General features: G+C 34.4%; 2 protein-coding genes across 3 annotated transcripts; both read right to left on the reverse strand.

Annotated features, from left to right (window-relative positions):
• Window positions 1-1,897: 1,897 nt before the first annotated feature.
• Window positions 1,898-6,401, reverse strand: LOC145602188 (protein ALTERED PHOSPHATE STARVATION RESPONSE 1-like). Its single transcript, XM_081658360.1, has 4 exons — window positions 5,367-6,401; window positions 3,609-3,874; window positions 3,058-3,281; window positions 1,898-2,970 (listed from the first exon to the last, which is right to left on the reverse strand). Exons 1-4 carry the CDS (start codon window positions 6,082-6,084, stop codon window positions 2,172-2,174), a joined length of 2,007 nt encoding a protein of 668 aa, XP_081514486.1. The 5' UTR covers window positions 6,085-6,401; the 3' UTR covers window positions 1,898-2,171.
• Window positions 6,402-8,775: 2,374 nt separating this feature from the next.
• Window positions 8,776-18,881, reverse strand: LOC145600916 (putative protein phosphatase 2C 60). 2 transcript variants are annotated; one of them, XM_081656784.1, is made up of 6 exons: window positions 18,642-18,881; window positions 18,495-18,520; window positions 17,598-18,013; window positions 16,882-17,249; window positions 11,840-12,076; window positions 8,776-9,658 (listed from the first exon to the last, which is right to left on the reverse strand). In XM_081656784.1, the coding sequence occupies exons 3-6, from the start codon at window positions 17,914-17,916 to the stop codon at window positions 9,389-9,391; spliced, it is 1,194 nt and encodes a 397-aa protein (XP_081512910.1). In that variant the 5' UTR covers window positions 17,917-18,013; window positions 18,495-18,520; window positions 18,642-18,881; the 3' UTR covers window positions 8,776-9,388. The 2 variants fall into 2 exon arrangements, with proteins under 2 accessions (XP_081512910.1, XP_081512909.1); XM_081656783.1 differs by having other exon boundaries at window positions 18,495-18,881.
• Window positions 18,882-20,512: the final 1,631 nt, after the last annotated feature.

The raw sequence follows: 20,512 nt of genomic DNA on the forward strand, positions 1-20,512 counted from the left end.
TCGTAGAAGATATGGATGGATTTAGGGCTTAACTAAGTCGGAGATTCATTTGATACTTATTTTTCATTTCTTAAGTACTTCGTAATTTGCATGTTATGTTATTACTCTAAATCTTTATGTATTTTTTTTAATATTAACTACGAATTCGGAATAAAATTATATTACTCTAACTCTTAATTTTTTTTTTATATTAACGACGAATTCGGAATAAAATTTTTATTTACCAAAATCGGTATATGTTAATAAAATGTTGCTAGAGACGTACAATTGTATACATCTTGTTGTCTTCAAAATAAATAAAAAAAAAAAAAATTGTACACATCTAATTACTAAATAGTACTCCCTCTGTCCCTTAATACAATGCCTCTTTCTCTTTATTATGTAGGAAATAAATGCTCAAAAAAGGCATTGTATTAAGGGACGGAAGGAATATAAATAATTACGTAAAAGGACATATTTTTTTGAATCGTTGGATGATAAGATGGGACGATGGGTGACGCATCGAATTAAAGTCCACCCGAATTCTATGTTATCTATCCATCACTTGATTAAATTCATGTTTTATCAGATTTTCATCCATGTAATCGGTTCATGTGGTTTGATTATCCATAGCTGGTTCCGGCAAAATTGACAACTTTAACTCATAAGACCCTCAAAAGTGAAAGATCGAAATTAATGAAGAGGCTTGAGTAATGAGGTACAAGTCCTAAGTTAAGTACTTGTACAATTAATTAGACAAGTGTCGTCTATTATCAATCAGACAACAGAAACCGTTTTTTAGTCACTAAGGAAAGGAAAAAAAAAATATACGTGAATAACATTAATTCATTTATTTGAAATTTGTTAGCTAGGTGGAATAATATAAAATGTGCATTAAAACACTTGAAATGTGACACCTTTATTTGAAAAGTTATCAAAAAAGAGCTAATGCAGTCATATCAAAGGAACTAGTAATTAATTAAAGGCCTATAATTCATAATTTATGATATGTTTTTCGTTAACTAATAAGCATGTGAAATTCGCCAATTTACAACTGCATCAAAGCTTTTTACTCAAGTTGAGAGCATCAAAATCTGTTAATTAATTAACCTATGCTTTCCAATTTTATTTTTTTTGGTTGGTAGGTTGTTTAGGAGAAGTGTCCTATCGGGTCAAAACCTCCCACAGGTCTTCCCGACCTGGGTTAGTAGGCTAGACACTTTGGAGTTTGGAGGGGGGGAGGGTAAGGGAATCCCCCCCACTCCCAAAGTCTCTCTAGTGGAGGAGGCTAGACACCAAGAGGTTGTGGGATACAAACTTGACCACTAGACCAATCTATATTTGGTATTAACCTATGTTTTTCATGCTGGTGTGAAAACCTATCGTTATGCTATATACGGAGTATATATATTTTTTTTCCTTCTCGGATAATACACAAATGTACAAGTAATAGGCTAATAGCGTAATCTTCTCGCTCTAGATTAAACTTCACCTTACGAAAATAAAGACTAAAGAGTATATAGTACTGGTATCATAATAGGATTAGTAGTGGAACGGAGTATGTATGTGTTTCCCTATGGCAGCATTAGTAAAGGAATATACTAGTGATTTCAAAACCAAATCTCTTGCTTGGCCCTTCAAGTTTATCCATGAAGACAGATTCCATTTTCAGGTCATTCTTTTCAGAGTTGACAAAACTGAATGTTCCAATCTATTATCTGACATACATAAACTGACAAAGAATCAAGCAAAGGGTGTGGGAATGATGTGTTCTTCACTTCATATTCTCATTGTACTGCAAAATTGAAAGAAGCAAGAATGCTTTTAACTAGCCACATTAATGCAAATCCTGCACCGACCGGCATTTTAACATGGTTTACATACAAGTATGGATTGAACAGAGGAGTACCAAATCATCTCCTCAGGAACCAGGAGCAGCATAAAATTCCATATTAATACTCAATTTATTACCCATTTCGGATAATATTAATATTCAAACAAAATCTCGCATGTATGTACTTCCTATCAATCAAGATCATCTGCTATTTACTTGCTTTCATTTCTTGAGAGAAAATACTTGCATAACTCCCAGCATATATTATTTATCTATCCACAAAACTATCTCAAATAAATAGCTCAGGTAACTATACTGTAAGTATCTGGCGGTTGAGCAGATTGCCATGAAAATGGACTTATCTGCAAGTCTGTACCCGTTTTAAACCATTAGCATTATGAGAATATGTAACTAGATCAGCATAAACTTTGGCAGAAGCTCTTGAAAAATCAGCCAGTGACTCGAAAACAGAGGAAAAACCCATCTGAATACTATTCATTGTTACCCGTTTTGTCTCCTGCATGCTGCTGTGATATCTTTCTTTCTCTGTTTCGACTTTTTGTTTGAACATTTCAAGTTGCTCCTTCTCACCAAGAGACTCAGTTTGTTCCTCCACTTTCTGGAGTGTTGTATATTTAGCCACAAGTGCTTTATCCTCAGTTTTTCCTAAGGTACGAATCATTCTACCCAATTCTTTTTCAAGTCCATCAACCTTCCGTTTCTGTTGCTGTTCTAATCCCTGCTGAACCCACAATGCTTGCAAATCCTTCCCCAAGCTTTTCATGGCATATTTCACTGACTTATCTGGCAACCTCTCCAAAGAAGTTGACCAGCTCTTACAAGTTACTATCAAAGGTGGCCCGTTGAATCTCATTGGTGGGAGTGAAAATCTGCTAGCATAGTGATATTCGGATTCTGCATCAATGAACTTTGACAGCCAACCAAGAAGAGATTTTACATATGCTTTTTGTGTAGAAACATAGTCTGAGAAGCTAGATTGCCAATCCTGAATTACAGCTTCTAGCTGATGAGCAGCTAGACAGTGAGAGTCAATGCTGAATTTTCTGTCAACTGGATAACTATATGAGTTGATTTCTCGCATAATTTTTCCCTGAAACTCATGGGTTTCTGACATTGATTTCCAAGTTCTTGTAAGACTGAAAAACAAAAACACAAGGAAAAAACGTTAAATGCTACAATTGGAACAAAGATCTAGCTATCTCAAAAGTTCCCTTGTTTCTTACCCATGTAGAAGTTCAAAAAGTTGAGGTTGGAGCTCTTCATCTCTTAGTTTCCCGATTTGATTAGAGATTGACTCAGCACGTTGCAGAGCAACCAACATCAGATGGGAAAGGCCAGTTACTTCAGACGAGGCTTTAGATGGGCACAAATCGTCATCTCCTTCGACATCTTTCTGCTGCAATTGTGAGCATTTTTTCTTGTATATTTTATGAGTTTGTAGTCCAGCCTGTACAATCAGATTTAAAAAACATTTAACAAACAAAACAATGGACAGGAATATGCCATCTTTAGAAACAAAGTCAAACACATATGTTCAAGTACAATAGATTGATATTCAGATTTCTCCTGATTAGTAACTTAATAAATGGGCTAGAAATTCTAAAGTCAAAGAAATCCATTTAAGCAAAAATTCAGCAGACTTCAGAATGGTAATATGGTGGATAAACAAACATTAAAAAAACATTTATTAAAATTAGGAGGCAAATTAGGGCTAAAGCAAAAGACCATAAGCTACTTAAATGATTGGAGAAGATAGGAAAAATTATAAATTTACCTTAACTTCATGATAAAGCTTCTTCTCCCAAGCATACAACCTTCCTAGAGTAAAAGAGTGACTACCAGATACCATTCCACAGCGACTAACAAGATCACATCTATTTTCCTTCACTGTCATAGAAGTATCAGAACTACATGATAGTAAGCTCTTACGATCACCTCCACTCCCTGCCCGAGTTGATGAAGTACTCCTTGAGCTAGACGAAAGAAAGCTCTTACAAGAGGAAGATCTAGATGAGATAGATCTTTTCCTACCAGCATTTTCTGCACCCAAATTGAAGGAGTAAAAAAAGAGTAAAAATGCCATTTGTTATATATTCAAAAATATACATTAAAACCAAATTCCATTTGACCCAATGCATGAGGATCCTACATCTATTTCAATACTCCACTCTAATTATTGGTAACAATAACACCTAAGAGAACCTTATAAAATGCTTAATGAGAATTATATTTCTCATCAACTTGTTGAACAGACACAAGAATTATTTTCAGCGGAATTTAAAATAAAAACCAGATCACAACCAAAGAGCCAGGAATTCCCAACCATGGCAAGGGTAAGCTTTATATTGCATAAGTTTCAGACACAAGCAAAAAGCTCATATTATAATGATCTGTACTGTGAGTCCATAAACACCCAGGGAGTACTTACTAGTAAGTTATACACTTATACATTGTTCATGACAAGGACTGGTTGCTAAAATGTGCAGCGTCAAGCAAGTAAACTCCCCCTAAAGACAAAAGTCTAGATAGATTATGACATAGATAATAATCTCTCCTCTCATGTCACATGGACACTAATCATGAAACATAAGGCTCGGTTTCCATGTACTACATACGAGCACGCCTCTCCTCGTTCTACAGATACATGTAACAGTAACGACCAGCCAACACAGCGACATTCACAACACACACGATTCAAATCCAAATCTATTGAGCGATTTGAAAGTATAGAAGGAACTCCGTGTACAACACATTTCAGGCAATGATCAGCTAGCGGATGCTCTTACTAAGCCACTTGCAAGAACACGCTTCACTGACTTATTCACCAAGATTGGTCTTGCTCAAAGGCCGTCCAACTTGCGGGGGCGTATAGACGGATAATATTGAAATATTATCTATATTCTTGTTAATAGCAGAATATGTTAGTCTTCCTTATCATTAGCTGTAGGATTATTATTCCTTGTATTAATCTTAGCTTTATGTTGTGATAGAGTTAGCCTTAAATATTTGTTGTTATCTTTTCTAGTGTAAAGACCTACGAACTAGGCTTTGTACCTACTCTTGATTCCTATTTAAAGGAACTCAAAGTTAATAGAAGTTCATCAATTCTTCTAAACGTTTACAGAAAGCACACACAGGAAGGCAGGAAGCTATCAATCCAAAGCCGTACAAAACTTAGTACATTCTACATTGTGATGCAGATTACAGAATTTTTAGTCATTGCATCAAAATTCAAATAGATAAGTAATAGCCCTTAACAAATACGTGTAATAACAGTCCACATTATTATAATAAAAGCAACATATGTTCATAACATGGAATTATAATATTATGAGAACAGGGCATATTTATTAGAATTTCTAAAAAGGGTGACAATCAACCGTCAACAAATTAGTACAATCAACTAAGATTCGTCGTAATTACATCAATTGACCCGTGATTATTTCTCGTAAATTCGTTAACCAACCCAGATTAATAGATTATAATGTAATAATGTAAAATTAAAAAATTAAAAATGGTGTTGAAAAAATACCTTTAATATCCTGAAAAGTAGAGTATGAAGAAATTGTACTAACTTCCAACATCTTCGAAACCTCCTTTCCAGAATCAAACGCTTTTAGAAAATATTCCTCCAAATTCTTCAACGCTTCCAGCAATTCCCTCCTATTCCCCTGTTTTCCCTCTTTTAATTCCTCCTTGATTTCCCTTCCATTTCCATTCACTTTCTCATTCCCCTGTTTTCCCTCTTTCAATTCCTCCTTAACTTCCCTCTTCTCTTCAACCTTCTTCTTCTCATGAACCAAATCCACATTGAAGAAATCCCACTTACATTCCTCTTCAACAGCATCATAAAAATACTCACAAACCCCATTTTCTCTCTCCTCTTCTTCAACCTCATTCTCCCCTAAATTCCCCGGAATTCGGGAAATGGAATTAGATTGAAGAATCGCAGTTGAATCAGACGAACCAAACGCGATGAACAAATTCGAAGTCGAAGAAGAAGAAGAATACTGAGAAAGAAATACTGCAATAGAAGCTGCAACAGCAGAGAGTGACTCAAAATACTTACAATGTGCGTCGGCGAAAGCTTGGCGTTGCTTCACCGCCTTCTTAACGAGTCGTTTTCTCTCTCTACAAAGCAAAACGACGTCGTCTTTACCACCCTTACAACCACCAACACCGACACCTGAAGTTAAGCTCCTGTACTTCAGTATCTTCTTCGTTAATGGCGATGAATATGAACAACCCATTGATTTTCTCTCTCTTACTTCAACAATGGTGATTAGGGTGCTGAATTTGAGAGGTGGGTAATTGAGTAATGGTGGATTTCAGTACAAAAGTGGAATTTAGGAGAGAGAATGTGATAATCCCGACGAATTTTGGAGTACCCAGAAAAAAATTATGGTGGGGTCTGAAGTGATTAGATGGTGTGACGTTAAAATTGAAAATAAAATAGGGATTTTGAAAAAGGGTGAACAGAATTTTTAGGGGAAAATGCAATGAAATTCAATGTGTGTAATAATTTTGTGGGATTATTAATTTTTTGTGTTGATTTTGGTGGCTGGATTTTATGGTTGTTTGGGTTTGTTTGTTTGCCGCCTTTTTGTAATAGGGTTTAGCCGGGGAGTGTGGAAAAGGCAGTTATGATTTATGATGTCATTAATGTGTAATAAGAATTTGTGAATCTTGTTTTTGGACAATGTATTGATTTTATTTTTCATTTGTTGATTGGTAGTACTAATACTAGTAGTAGATGATCATTTAACAAACTTGGGTATTTGTATTGATGCAAGTAATGAAAATAAGAACATACATGTACTTATTGACTTGTAATACTTTAAGACTTTAATTTAATTGCCTCAAATAAAAAAAAAATCACTAATTTAGTAATGATTTGTTAATGATAGCTAAAAATCTAAAATTAGTTATTCTTTTCTAAATATATTATCTGTGAATGAAGTAATGAGGCCTATTCATGTGTTAGTAATGACAATTGTGAATATTAGAGTTATAGAATTTTATTTTCATGGCTACATTTTTTTGTTGGAATAAAAAATTAATAATAATAATAATAATAATAATAATAATTAAATATTAATAAACTAAAAAGGCTCATTAAAACCTATTTATTATTATTATGTTTCATGATTTGAAAATTTAGTGAGCCTAAGCGAGCATTAATTTGTGATGACCCTTTTTATCCATAACATAAATACGTTCTAGGAATTCTTGAGGTAATAGCTTGTTTCAAAAGCTTTTCAATAATAGGAGTATAGGATATACCTAATTTCTATAAAAATAAATAAATACATACGTACATAAATAAATAAATAAATAAATAAATAATGAGAAAGTTATGGTCATTTTATGAAGAACTGACGAATTTTAAATTTGTTATGACTTGGCACATCTGTACTTGGTTAAAAATTCTAGATTTTGAGCTTGGCACGTCAATGTGCCTAGTCGAGTGAGGCGTTTTTTAAGTCCTTAAGCGTGACATGTTTCATAAAATGTATTCTATGACGATTATTTAAGTTATACTTAGAGGGTACTTTAGATTTCATTAAATTTTCCTTATGTTATGAAAATACCCTTTATGTGATCAATTAGCATAGATCACAATAAAGAGAGCCATTAAAAAGTAGGACTCCTTGTATTATTATATTGTTCTTTCGCTATTAAAGTGAAAAAGCTCTCAAATCCTCCACCTGTAGAAGTACATGTAGGTCTACTTGACTGAGCCACATAAACTTGTGTCTTTGTTATTTTTTTTATTTTTTTTCATCATTTTTCTCATTCTTATTTTTCATTAACTTAATCCGTATTAATCAAGTTAACACCACCCTCTTTCCTAACAACAATACAAGTTACTATTAGAAGATGTGTTATGCAAATTGTAGTATCTTTACATAAATTTACTCCATACTAACATTGATACTTAGGATGCGCTAAGTGAGTTCGAGTAGTTGAATACATCTATTCAATTCTCAAAACTTTCAAATCTATTAATGAATGACCTTTGCCATTGTCTAATCAAGAAAACGGATCAAAATGCATGTGCAAATTCGGTCAATTATGAGTGATTGTCATTGCCCTTTTTACCACCATTAATTATATGAAGAGACCTGAAATTTGCATAACACATCTTCTAATAGTAACTAAGTACATTTCATAAAAGTAAGTCACTTGAGTGATCAAAGTGGCATAAACTATTACCAACTTTGGGAGTTTATTTAAAGGACTTGTGGAATGCACTATATAAAATTCCAGCTTTAAGGAAAATACAGTGAGATACTACATTAATAAATCAAACGGAGTATACAATTCTCATCATCCATACAAATAAATTCCTTCTCTAGTCCCTCCTTCGTAACCGAGAATGATAGGCATGTTGGAACAATTGGATCACCGAGGCTCAAATATGATTCAGCGCGATTGCCTAGCAATTCTCTATGATGAATATTTACAAAAATAAGCATATTTTCTAGAGCTAAAAAATGTTTCGTGTCAAGCTCGTGCTTGAAGATAAACAGTTAAATAACCCACTTTATTAATCTTTTCCTAATTAACCAAATTCACTGTGCATAATAATTAAGAGATCCAAGTAAAATCTTAATGATAGGTTTAGGGCTTAGACATAATTGAAATGGATGCATATTCTTCTAAGCTATGATACAAATCAAGAAAGATAAAAAGCATTTTAGCCCCCACCATCACATTACAGCTAAAAAGTCACGCCACCCAAAAGAAAGCCTTGGTCCCGAAAGTGAGCCAAAACTACAGAACAAACATATCCACCCTTTTTTTTCCATTTTTTTTTTTTTTTTTTTTTTTTTTTTTTGAAATAACAAACATATCCACTTTACTTTCAATATTCCTGTTGTTATCATAAGAGTAAATGTTAGGACTCGCGATTAGAGACTTTACAACGTTCACAAGAGTAAACATTAGAGACTCGCGATTAGATGTTACACCATTCATCTCAAAGGAACAAGAGTGTATGGATAGCAACTGATTACATATCCCAAGGGTCTTGACCTGCACAAGTAACCCAGGTTGATCCACCTACTGAATTTTCAAGATGCTATTAACAGTAATGCAGTCCATGAAAATAACAAAATACACTAACAACTTCGCCTCCTGTCATTATTCCATCGCCATTTTTATCTTCTCTATACATACAATGGTCTGCCTTTCATGCACAAGAACAAATGTCAAGCACATATAACAAGAAATACAAGCATTTACAGAGTTTCAAGACCATGGGATCAAGATTAGTAGAGGAGTGTCCCAAAGAATGAATCTTTCTCATCACCTTTCAGAGCTGCCTCGACCAGATTCTTTCTTTTTCATTCTGCTCGCGAAATAATTTAACACGCTATCTCAAAGTTAAATGTTACATTTTACATTAAAGAATTTAAAATTAAAAAAAGATCAGAACCTTCCATTTTATCTTTCTAAATAGTGTATCACCTGATGAGAAGTCTGAAAAAAGGGTTTGGGGCATTAGATACAACAGAGATAATAACATGAAAAAAAAGAGGAAAGCTTTCATCAGCTGTTACCGACTTCCATGGGCGTGGCACAAGGGGCTAGAGTTTTTGCAGGGAGGCTGATACCACCGCCTCTGAGGGACAATGTGGGACCCCTTACTGAGCTAGCTCTGGATATTAGATTTGAATCGAAGAATACAATAATCACAGTGATGTCATCGTGGAAATGCCGACGTACCCCACGGTCTATCTTTTTCAAATCGGAGTATCTCATCTCTCTTTTTTTAGCTGCTTCTTGTAATGCAGTTTTTACCAATCTTTTAGCACTTCCCTACATTAACAAGATATAGATGTCTTACATTCCCCACTATAAGATACAGTACCAAATACTTCAACATAATGAGCGCCCACATAACCACATTAAGAGCAGTATAAAACTATAAATACAGATATAAAAGCTCCAATAACATAATCATAGTAACAAACATAACACATGCAGACTTTTTAATGAATGTGATCAATTTATTGTATACATCCGTTTAACCTTCATGTTTTCAAAGCAAATCCTTTGATAAAAATGATACGGAGCATTCCTTAGAATAGGTTCTCACAAGATGACACATCAAATAAAATATCAACCAAATACAAACTACTTAACTAGTTGACAAAAAGAAATGATAACCATGTTTCTTTTCTCCTCTTCCCTTTCCCCTCCCCTGACCAACCCAGAGCTCCACAGCCCTCTCAGCCACCATTGGCACCATACACCACCTCCATTTCTTGCTAGTGAGCAAGTACAGGTTTCTGCATCGATTTGTGCTAGGGTTTGGTCGGAATCCAGCATGGTAGAAGGAATAAGACAGAGTTGATGGTAACGCAGGTAAAAGGAAAATTCCCAAGGTAGTGTTTGGATTCAACCATTTCATTTCAAATATGGGATTTGAAATCTAGAATTTCAATTACTCACATTCAATTCCAAATTGTCTTTTTGGGAGAAATAAGAATTTCAAATTTATTTTCCATACACCATCTCCACTAACCAAAACCAGCCATTCTCTTTCTTACATTGCTTCCTCCTCCCAGCAATTTGAGCCATACTTTCACCAATTTGGGTTGATAATTTGGGAATTTTGGATGAACAGTTGAGGTGGAAAGTATGGCTCAAATTAACTTAGATCTGCATATCTATTTATTTCTCCATTTGTAAAGCTGAGATTAGGTTTATGAATTTTAAGATAATGATGCTGCCATTGAAGGACTTGCAGCGAAGGTGACAGTGGTGAAATTGCAACAATGGAGGAGGTGGTTCACGAAGATGAAGGCAACGCCTACGAAGGTTGTTGACACGACGGCAATGGTTACGAAGGTTGTCGACGTGAAGACAACGGAGGTTGTTTAGAGTGGGTACGAGATAATGTTAGCTACAATTAAAGTGATAGAAGATCAAGTAACTGGTGTCTGGTAAATGTTTTGCAATTGGGGAAAAACAAAAAGGAAAGAGAAGAAATGGTTTGAAGGATTTGAAATGCCATCAATTGATACTGGATTTCAAATCCTGTAAACTGAACCTTAATATTGAAAGACTAGAATTTGAGTCAATTCCATCATTTGAAATGAAATGATAGCTTCCAAACAGGCCATAAAGGAAATTCGGGGTAATCTAAATTTGGTGGTGGTTGTGAAAGTAGTGGTGGAGAATAAAATAATGCCATTTTTGAAAAAGAAAGTGACTGAAGGTGCAGGATGAGTAAAGGAAAAAAAAAAGGGCAAGAATGGTGTCTGCGTGTGAGTGTGTGTGTGTGTGTGTGTGTGGGTGGAGGGGGGGGGGGGGGGGGGAGGTGGTTTGGCCTTGTGGGTATCAAGGGTTGAGATGGGGATTGGTAGTTAGTTTTTCTAGGGAGGTGGGGAAGGTGGTTGCTGGTTATGTAAGAAAAATTGAAGAGATAGTTTTTTAATTTAAATGAATTAAAAAAAAAAAAAAAAAAAAAAAAAAGGAACCCACAGTCACTCACAGTATAGAAGTCTGTAAAATACAAGGTCCCCACCATATAGAATTCCCATAAAAATAATACTTTCTGCACCAATATAAAGTTCCACAGTATTGTACGAGGTAATGTATTTTAAAGAAAATATTGTTCAGTTCAGTTAATTTAATGGTATTGTATATGCATTCTAATATATGCCCCTTTAATGGTTGATAAATAGGTTGACTAAAAAACTTCTAATTGCATGAAAAAAAATCTTCTAAAAAGTAAAGTATAACTTAACATTAAGAGTAATGTAGCATAATCTTCCACTAATTAGTGTTCAATAGCAATCCTACGTCTATAAGTTGGTCATATGGAAATGCAAGGAATAAATCAAATGCATTATCACTATCCCAGAACCCAACACTGTAAGATCCATGATAGGCATGAGATTAGTTATGTACAGGCCTCCATGCAAAGCCTACTGAGCATCTAACAATGAAACACATATACCAGGAAAGCAAATCAGAAAATATATTTCTTACATTGTGTGGATTGTTCTGGACAATATCAACTGCTTCTTGATTGCTAAGGTGCTCCCAGAGACCATCGGATGCAAATATGACAAACTGGTCATCTGGCTGAAGCTCATGCACAGAAATCGCTGGATCAGAACTCAGAATCGGCTTCTTGAAAGGTTCACGGAGGCGAAATTTAGAATATAAGGGCTCCCTATTGTACTCTGATTTCTTAAGATATACATCACCAATAGACCTAGAAATCTGCAGGACAAGATTGTTATGAGGTTGTGGACATGTCAAACATTGACATGACAAGTAACATAAGCAGATTATTCACCAAGTTGATTAATAACTCCAGTCCAAGAGGAAGGATTACAGGGAGGCAAGTGAATAAAACCTCAGAATAAATTTAAAATTAATATATCATATATTCATGTCACATAAAAATAAAATAAAACAAAATTTAAAATAAATAAATAATAACAATAATAACAACAACAATAACAATAACAATAACAATAACAACAACAATAACAATAACAATAATAATAATAATAATAAAATAATAATAAAAAAAACTAGGTATTTACAGGGATACTGAAGTCTCATTCATTCAAGAGGCAGACACCCAAAATATAAACTTATAAAGTGATGACTTACAAAAATTTACCATACGATAACAGTAAAAGAAAGCAGAGATGAAATACCATATTCTAATAATTATTCCAAGCAACAAAGCTCAAACATACAAGAAAAAAGAAGTGAAAAAAAAAAAGCAACAAAAAAAGTCAAGAAGAATGCACAAACCTGAAAGCCTAACAGCCAAAGTATTAGAAAATAAAATCATTAACACAATATGATGCTCGGACTTTTCATTTTTATGTTCCAAGTATCAACATTGGATATTCAACACTTCAATGGTAAAGAGCATTTGGAAACTTGAAGTTTTATAAATGAAAATGAAAGTTAATATCTTCATAAACACGTAAAATGTAAACAGATTGGGCCAACCAGAATGCCTCTCTTGATATATAAATCATCACCAACCCATCATGATAATCCTACTCGTTTAAGTAACCAGTGTCGAATACTTAGTACTCTAATGATTATTGGATCCATCTCAACCCCACAAAGGCCCAGAGCATTAGGATAAGCCATGCACTTGGGCCAAAACAACGGCTCAAATTCTTTCCAACTCTGGGCCAAACTGGACACCTCAAAACCAATGCCAGCATATCAAGGGAAATATCCAGATCAACCTTATAATACAGCCTAAATGGATATGAATCTAGTGCTTTCCCTAGAAGATGAAAGTAGTCAAAGATGAAGTAACAAGCTCATAAAAAGACAAAAGAAATTAAGGATTTTAGTTTTTGCCTACAGAATATTAGGATAATCATAAAATAGTACACTCGCACAAACCTTAAACTTTGTCCATACCAAGTTAACGGATTGTCACAAGACTCATATCAAGTTAACTAGACACCTCAAAATCAATGTCAGCATATCAAGGGAACTATGCAGATCAACCTTATAATACAGCCTAAATGGATATGAATCTAGAGCTTTCCCTAGAAGATGAGGGTAGTCAGAGATGAAGTAACAAACTCATAAAAAGACAAGAGATTTAGTGTTTTAGTTTTTTGCCTAGAGAATATTAGGATAATAAAAAAAAAAAAATAGTACACTCGCACAAACCTTAAACTTTGTCCATACCAAGTTAACGGATTGTCACAGATACAGACAGCAAACACTGTTACAGAAATATTCAGATCTGAAGTATAAGAGGTGAAACCCTAAATCGGCTTATTAAGCATAAAAATAATAAAAAGGAAGTTCTCATTGGTAGCTCTATGTTTTTGACTTTGTCCATTGATAACCAATTTTTTTTTTTTTTTCCAATAATTAATGGTAATTCTGAACTAATATTATAATTCAACCATGACATAATTGATGATTTATTGGTTAAAACTCAGTTAATCTTCATTTTACTTAACCAAGTCAAGTTATCAAGCTTTTCTCCTCGTTCTCCTTCATCTCCTTAATTCAATCCTCAAACTTCACCCTGAGGGTCGACCTTACTCCCGCCGCCACCACCGACACTTCGCAACAGTAAAAAAGTGTATTTTTACGACTTTAGATTTGGGGTGGAGGGTTGAAGGTGTAGAAATTGGCAGAATAATATGTTAGTTATGAAAAGAGGGATATTTTAAAGGTGGTGATGATAAGAGGGTTTGTGGGAGATGACAGCCATAGTGACAAACTGACAATGGTATGTACATCCATTACGAATCTCCCAAAGCTTTTCTCCCTCTTTGCTCAGATTTTCACTGTAATTTTCATCACCAGCGAAAAAACTAACAATGGTGAATTCACTATGTCAGCGACGACGCCAGAATCTAACAGCCATCCTATGACCTATGGTGCCTATTGCTCCTCAAGCTTTTTACTTGTCAAAACTATGCCAATGATTGTGAATCAGTCATAATGAACAAATCGGTGAATAGTTGATTCTAATTTTCCTCCCTTTTTCTGTAATATAATTTACAATTTACTCATTATTAGTACATGGAATTTTGGTAATTGTTTGATTTATGAAATCTGGCATTTAATTTCATCTTCTTTTCATTGAATTATATAAGTTCCTTTCGCATTTGATTTCAACTTTTCCTCAATTGTATACAAAATTTCTTGAATTATGAGAGGAGTTAAAGGAAAAAGAGAGGTGATAGTAACGGGTCTGATTGATGGGCCGAGAAAGAGAAAATGGTGGACAAAAGAATGAGGTGTTTCTTTGATTTTGGCTACATTTTTGTGGGTCTTTAGTTGAGCATTTTGGGTAAAATTTTGGTCCAATTTGTTAAGGGTAAATCTTTAATATTAGGGCTATAAGACGAAGGAGAGCAAAACAAGTGAGAATATGGCTAAAGGTGCTGCAACGATGATTGTTGTCAATGGTAAGGTTAAGGCAAAGCTAGTACAGATGGCCGCGATAATGATTGATGATTGAGTAATTCTTTATTTATTTGAATTATTTTATAACTTTATTTAACAAGCACTTCTATTGCATCATTATTTGGGTTGTAAATGATGTTGATGATCAACTATTTTATCAGGATGAATTTTGTAGATGAACATGAGCATTTGATTTTTAACTATTGTCGTGTTGTTTGCTTTTTTGATGTTGTGCAAGTTGTGGTCAAACATTGAATACAAAATTAGAATCTCAATATTTCAATATTTTTTTCTCTTTGGAGTTCCATTTTCCTTATTTTCTTCCAACTTCTAAATGGTTAAAAAAAAAAGGAAATGGAGGAAGTAAAATTTATTTTTTCTATTTCAATTCTATTTTCTATTTAATTATTTAAAGCAATTCATCTATGTTCATCCTCCTTCCCCAAACTAAACTTAGACATTATGAGAGACATGGGGAAATACACTTGACAATTGACATGTGAGCTTTAGGCCCTATAGTGTTCACCTTATTTTCACTTATTTCAAGAAACATAAGTTCGGTAATAAGATCAGGGTTTATAAGTTCAAAATTCGGGAAAAATAAGTTTAGATAAGTTAAGATAAATGGTGATAAGGGTTAATCAGGGCTAGCCAAGTTCAATTTAAAACTAAAATAAATTATAATAAGGGCTAATAAGTTCAGATAAGTAAAATCAAGTAAATAGAACGCACCCTTAACTGGGTTGGTCCATAGCTTGACCCAAACTAAAAACATGAGAGGATAAAGAAAACTATGCTAACAAAAGCAAAGAAAGGCTATTCCATAATTAAGTTAGTCCATGGCTTATGCTAGTTTGGTAAAGGAGACCAAGAAGAGGAGATGGCATGCACTTAGACAATTGACATGTAAGCTTTAAACATTCACATCTCTCTTCATACTCAATGAAATCGAGCACATGAACATTCATCTTTGAGCTTTCATAACATATGAAATCAACTTAAAGCTTTGAATAGATAAATATGTTCCAGCGTAATAGTTTTCCAACAAAATTGGGATCGTAAAAGCAACAAACAAAGGTGGAACTAACCCATAATCAATACCAAAACACAAGCACTATGAAATATTGACCACTTCACGTCATATATCATTGTATATTCTTGTCATCCACATGAATCATTAATACAACACATCTACACTAAGACAAATAAGTATCACCAATAGTAATTCTGACAAATTAAAGGAACTTGCGATCAAAATCACAACCATGCCACTAATTTACATTCAATGCAAAACCAAAGAGACCCTTTAAATACTACTGTAAAAATTAATTGAACATTACTATTCCAATGCATTAAACTTTTCACGTCCATCCTTCCATAAATCCCATTACATATCTCCATCAACACCAATTCAAGCACTACACCTTATCAAAAGAATAACCATACTAGGATGAGAGCACCAAATGCATCAAATTCCCCCTTCTCTTACATAAAATGCACATATGTACACTTTCCTACTCTATCATTTACTTTAAGGTGCATATCCAGAATAATTACCAAATAAAGACACCAGAAGGTATTATCTATGGAAAGCACGAACTAGACAAACAAGAATATCGGAGTAGAAATGTAGAACCATACCCAAGCCCTATAATACAACTTTAGACTTCCTTGGCCACTAATTCTACATTCTACTTAACCATATAACACAGCTTTGAACCTCCTCTGGGCCTTTTCAATGTCTTACCTTAGTCTAAAAATGAGAAACTTATGGCAATAATCTTCATGTTAAATCCTCACGCATCCCCTCAAATTACATCATTTAAATTCATATAAGGTATGTAATACCATACAGGTAGGTCACTGCTTCAAGGAAACAAGACAAACATTTTCCCACCCCAACCCCTACCCCAAGGGAAAAAAAATGTTCAAGAAATTAGCCAAGTTACTTGTCAAAAGCATATCATATTTATGCTTCCTATTAAAACAAGAGCCTTTTAGCAACTGGACAACACTAACTAAACCAAAAAACTATCAAGTGATATGAGGCATACATAAGAAAATAATTAATATTTGTACGCCTTTATAGATGAAAAAGGGCAAGAGCTTACTTGTATTAAGCCTTTTACCCGCCACACGTTGTGCTTCAGCACTACGATATTTGAGTCATCAGGATGCATGGAGTGCATCTCTTGTCTCACAGATTCAATGCTAACATTGTGTTCTGCAGACAACTGGATGGCAAGAACCTCACCAGTCGCCCTGACAGCTCTTCCAAGCACAGCACGAGAGTCTCCAAGGTTAGCAATGTAAAGAATACCATTACAAACCACACCAACCAGACAGCAAGACCCAACAGCTGCAATCTGGGGCTTCATGGGCCACTGTTTGGCAACAAGGTTAAAAAATCCTTCCTCAGTCGCTTGGAATGCTTTCCGTATCACATCAACTGACATTGACTGTTGCTCAGCAGCAAATCCTGCAAATCAGTAGCAGCTAAATCATAAAAAGATGACATGTAATTTACAAACAACACTCATATCACAAGATATGTAAAAAGATGACATGTAATTTACAAACAACACTCATAACAGCTATGTTAATATCTTGTGAACTATGAAAGCAAAGTTAACATCTGAAATGTAATCCAATTCTCTATGATCCATCCTCCTATCGTACCCACTACTAGCACCTCTCCTACTTCACCTTCATTCATATTATATTTCATAACAGAACAAAATCTAAAACACTCCCCTGTACCCACATATGTAAAATCAAATCCATAACAATACCATTATAGTTACAACTTACAAGTGACTTAACTTACTTTTGAGGTGATGAAAGAGATTATCGTTGATATAACGTGATGTCTCAGGCCCACCATGGCCATCATAGACCCCGACAAATGTTCCAAAAGGGCCTGTATCAAGTAAACTCAAACAACCTGACTCTATCTGACTTTGATCCTCGAGCAAGTTATTCGCCTGAACAACAGCCATAGAGAAGTCACCATTTATATGCTTCCCAGTATCCTTATACCAAAGAAGCCCCTCTTGCCGTCCTGCTGCATCAGAACCTGAGTGAGAATAACGGTCTGAAGACGGCCGCCAACAGGCCTTCAGGAATGATATCAACCTCGATAACATCCCTCATTTCACCTAGGCAACCTTCAATTCCGCAACATCCAAAATGGATGCAAGTAACACAATTTATCAGAAGTTCACCAATCTCCAATTTAATTCACTGTACACAGAAGAAGCCATAACTTCAGCATCATCAACCAAACATTAACGGAAAAAAAAATATATATATCGAAAATTCGACAAAATACTGAGAATTTGACAAGACAGAAGTAAACCACCCACTCCCTCAAAAAAAACACTACAGAGTAACAACAATCACACTACTAATGAAAGAGTCATACCCCCCCCCCCCCCCCAATAATTATTAACTCCCAGAAAAATAAAATTAAAAATTCTTGGTAAAATAATCACACCCAAATATCAAAATTAAAGTCATAATCAATAATATATCAACCAACCAAACACCAAAACACCCAGTTGACATATAACAATACAAAAATTAAAAATTGAAGTTAATTAATCATTTATAAGATAAAAAAGAAGACAACCCAACATTTTAATTTATCTTGCAAACAAATACAATTAAAAAGAATAATAATAAATTAAAAATAATAAATTAAAAAAGAGGGCGATTGACTTACAGTTTGACTGGGTGAAAGTCGAGAATCTGATCAATTGAGAAAATCTTAACAGTAAAGATCTAAAACAAAGCAAATTCGAACAACAATATAGATTAATTGAAAAAGATTAGATCTACAGATCCAATAAAAAAATTCAATCTTGCATACCAAAAATGGGATTTTTGGGTGAACTTTATTTGTAACTTTGGTTTCTCTGTTCTTCAAGTAGATGAAGGGAAAAGGGGGAAAGGGATGACGAAGTAGATAACTGGGAACAGAAGAAAGGGTAAAAGAAAAGGGCAGTTTTTTTTTTCTTTTTTTTTTTTTTTTTGGGTTGAAATCTTCTCTTTCTGTGTTTCTCTCTCAATCAGTGTGTGATTAAACCAACTGAGAGGCTATTGGAGATTTTCTCTCTCCTCCGAAGCAGACAAACCCTATAAACATATCGATCGCTGAAAGCCAGCAATGCATATGGACGACTGTGGGCTCCACATAAGCCTTAAACCTAAATGAGAGAAATGGGGAATTGGGGATGGAGTTCCAGTTGTATACTAGTCATATATGCACGCGATGAATATGGTAATTTTGAAATCCATCATTTGTAAAAATTTGTGAATAATGAGAAAAAATACTCCCTACGTTTCAAGCAATGTTACAAGGTACGTGGTTCGATGCGAAACGTGGTACGGAAACGGATACGCGGTACGCTACCCATGATGAATCCGGTACGATTGGGTACGAAATAAATAAATTAATAAAATATATGGGTGATTTTTATTAATAAGATTTTGATTTGGAAAATAATATAAAACGTAGTTGTATCAGTCCTAGCTTGAATTTATGTAAGTTAGTGAATTGCTTAAGAAAATAAAGTACATAATATATACTTGTATAATAAAAAGCCCAAAGACTTAAGCCCATTTGGAACAGAACCCTAGCCGCCAACTTATGTACTACTGTGTGTAAAACAGAAGAGAGGAGAGAGAAAAAACTACTCCTAAGAAATAAAATCAGAAGAGAGAGAAAATACATTGGAAATATCGGGAAGAAACCATTGAACATTGCACAAGAAGAATAACAGCTTAGCTGCTACCAGAGTCGCCTCCTTTAGCGATCCAGATCGCGAACCCCAGCGACCCAAGTCGTGTTTGTTCCGCGTTCCGATACGTGCGACTCGGGTTCGTGATTCGTGGCTACGTACCGCGAACCTTGTAACACTGGTTTCAAGTTACTCGCAACATTTACTATAATTGGGCGTTTCACACTACTTGCAACAAGTTTTTTTTTCCTTTAATAGTAAGTTTTTTAGTGTAAAATGACCATATTGCCCTTACTTTTTTTTGTTAATGTGTTTCATTATTTTTAAAACACAATTACTTAGAACTCAATCTAATCAATTAATCTAACCACTCCCACCAAAATTTAACCCCCTTTTACTTATTTCACTCATCTCCCTAACTACCTCATTCATTATTGAGCATTCAATTCCTCTTGAATATGCTGCCCAGTTTGAACAACTTCTGGAGAATTCTCCAGAATTTCCTTATAAACCCTAGATTTACCTTCGTTTTCCTTCTTCTCTCTCCTCAGCGATTTTCATCTCTCTCTGGTTCTCTCTATGAAACCCTAAAACATGTTATTCAAACATGCTTATTCAACCAATCACTTTCAAGGTATCTAGCCACGTAACGTACCTTGATCCTTGCTTAGCCAAAATACTCCAAAAGAAACCTCAAGGATATTGATCAAAAACACCCTACAAATAAATATAACCTTAATTAATATAAGGTTAACAAATAATCACAAATAATTAGATTAAAAGCCTCCCAACTATATTTACATGAACCTTTTAAATTAATTCAACATAAACATTATTAAAAATCTGATTTTACATAATTAAAACTACTCATAATAATTTTTTTATAAATCCCCCACAATAATTATAATTAATTGAATAAGAAAAAAGAAGAAGAAAAAAGAAGAAGAAAAAAAAAGAAGAAGAAAAGATAAGAAACCAAGGAGAAGAGAAGGGAGGAGGT

Source organism: Chenopodium album, chromosome 21, assembly GCF_948465745.1.
Source record: "Chenopodium album chromosome 21, dcCheAlbu1.1, whole genome shotgun sequence".
Lineage (NCBI taxonomy): Eukaryota > Viridiplantae > Streptophyta > Magnoliopsida > Caryophyllales > Amaranthaceae > Chenopodium > Chenopodium album.

What these genes read in the sequence shown, in the direction of transcription:
- LOC145602188 (XM_081658360.1), bottom strand. Translation starts at nt 6,084, where the DNA reads ATGGGTTGTTCATATTCATCGCCATTAACGAAGAAGATACTGAAGTAC. An exon ending in AGCTTTATCATGAAGTTAAG is followed by an intron (nt 3,282 to 3,608) that starts GTAAATTTATAA and finishes CTGATTGTACAG; the next exon opens with GCTGGACTACAAACTCATAA. An exon ending in CTTTTTGAACTTCTACATGG is followed by an intron (nt 2,971 to 3,057) that starts GTAAGAAACAAG and finishes TTTGTTTTTCAG; the next exon opens with TCTTACAAGAACTTGGAAAT.
- LOC145600916 (XM_081656784.1), bottom strand. Translation starts at nt 17,916, where the DNA reads ATGTTATCGAGGTTGATATCATTCCTGAAGGCCTGTTGGCGGCCGTCT. An exon ending in TCTCTTTCATCACCTCAAAA is followed by an intron (nt 17,250 to 17,597) that starts GTAAGTTAAGTC and finishes ACTGATTTGCAG; the next exon opens with GATTTGCTGCTGAGCAACAG. An exon ending in TCCAGAACAATCCACACAAT is followed by an intron (nt 9,659 to 11,839) that starts GTAAGAAATATA and finishes TTGTTAATGTAG; the next exon opens with GGAAGTGCTAAAAGATTGGT.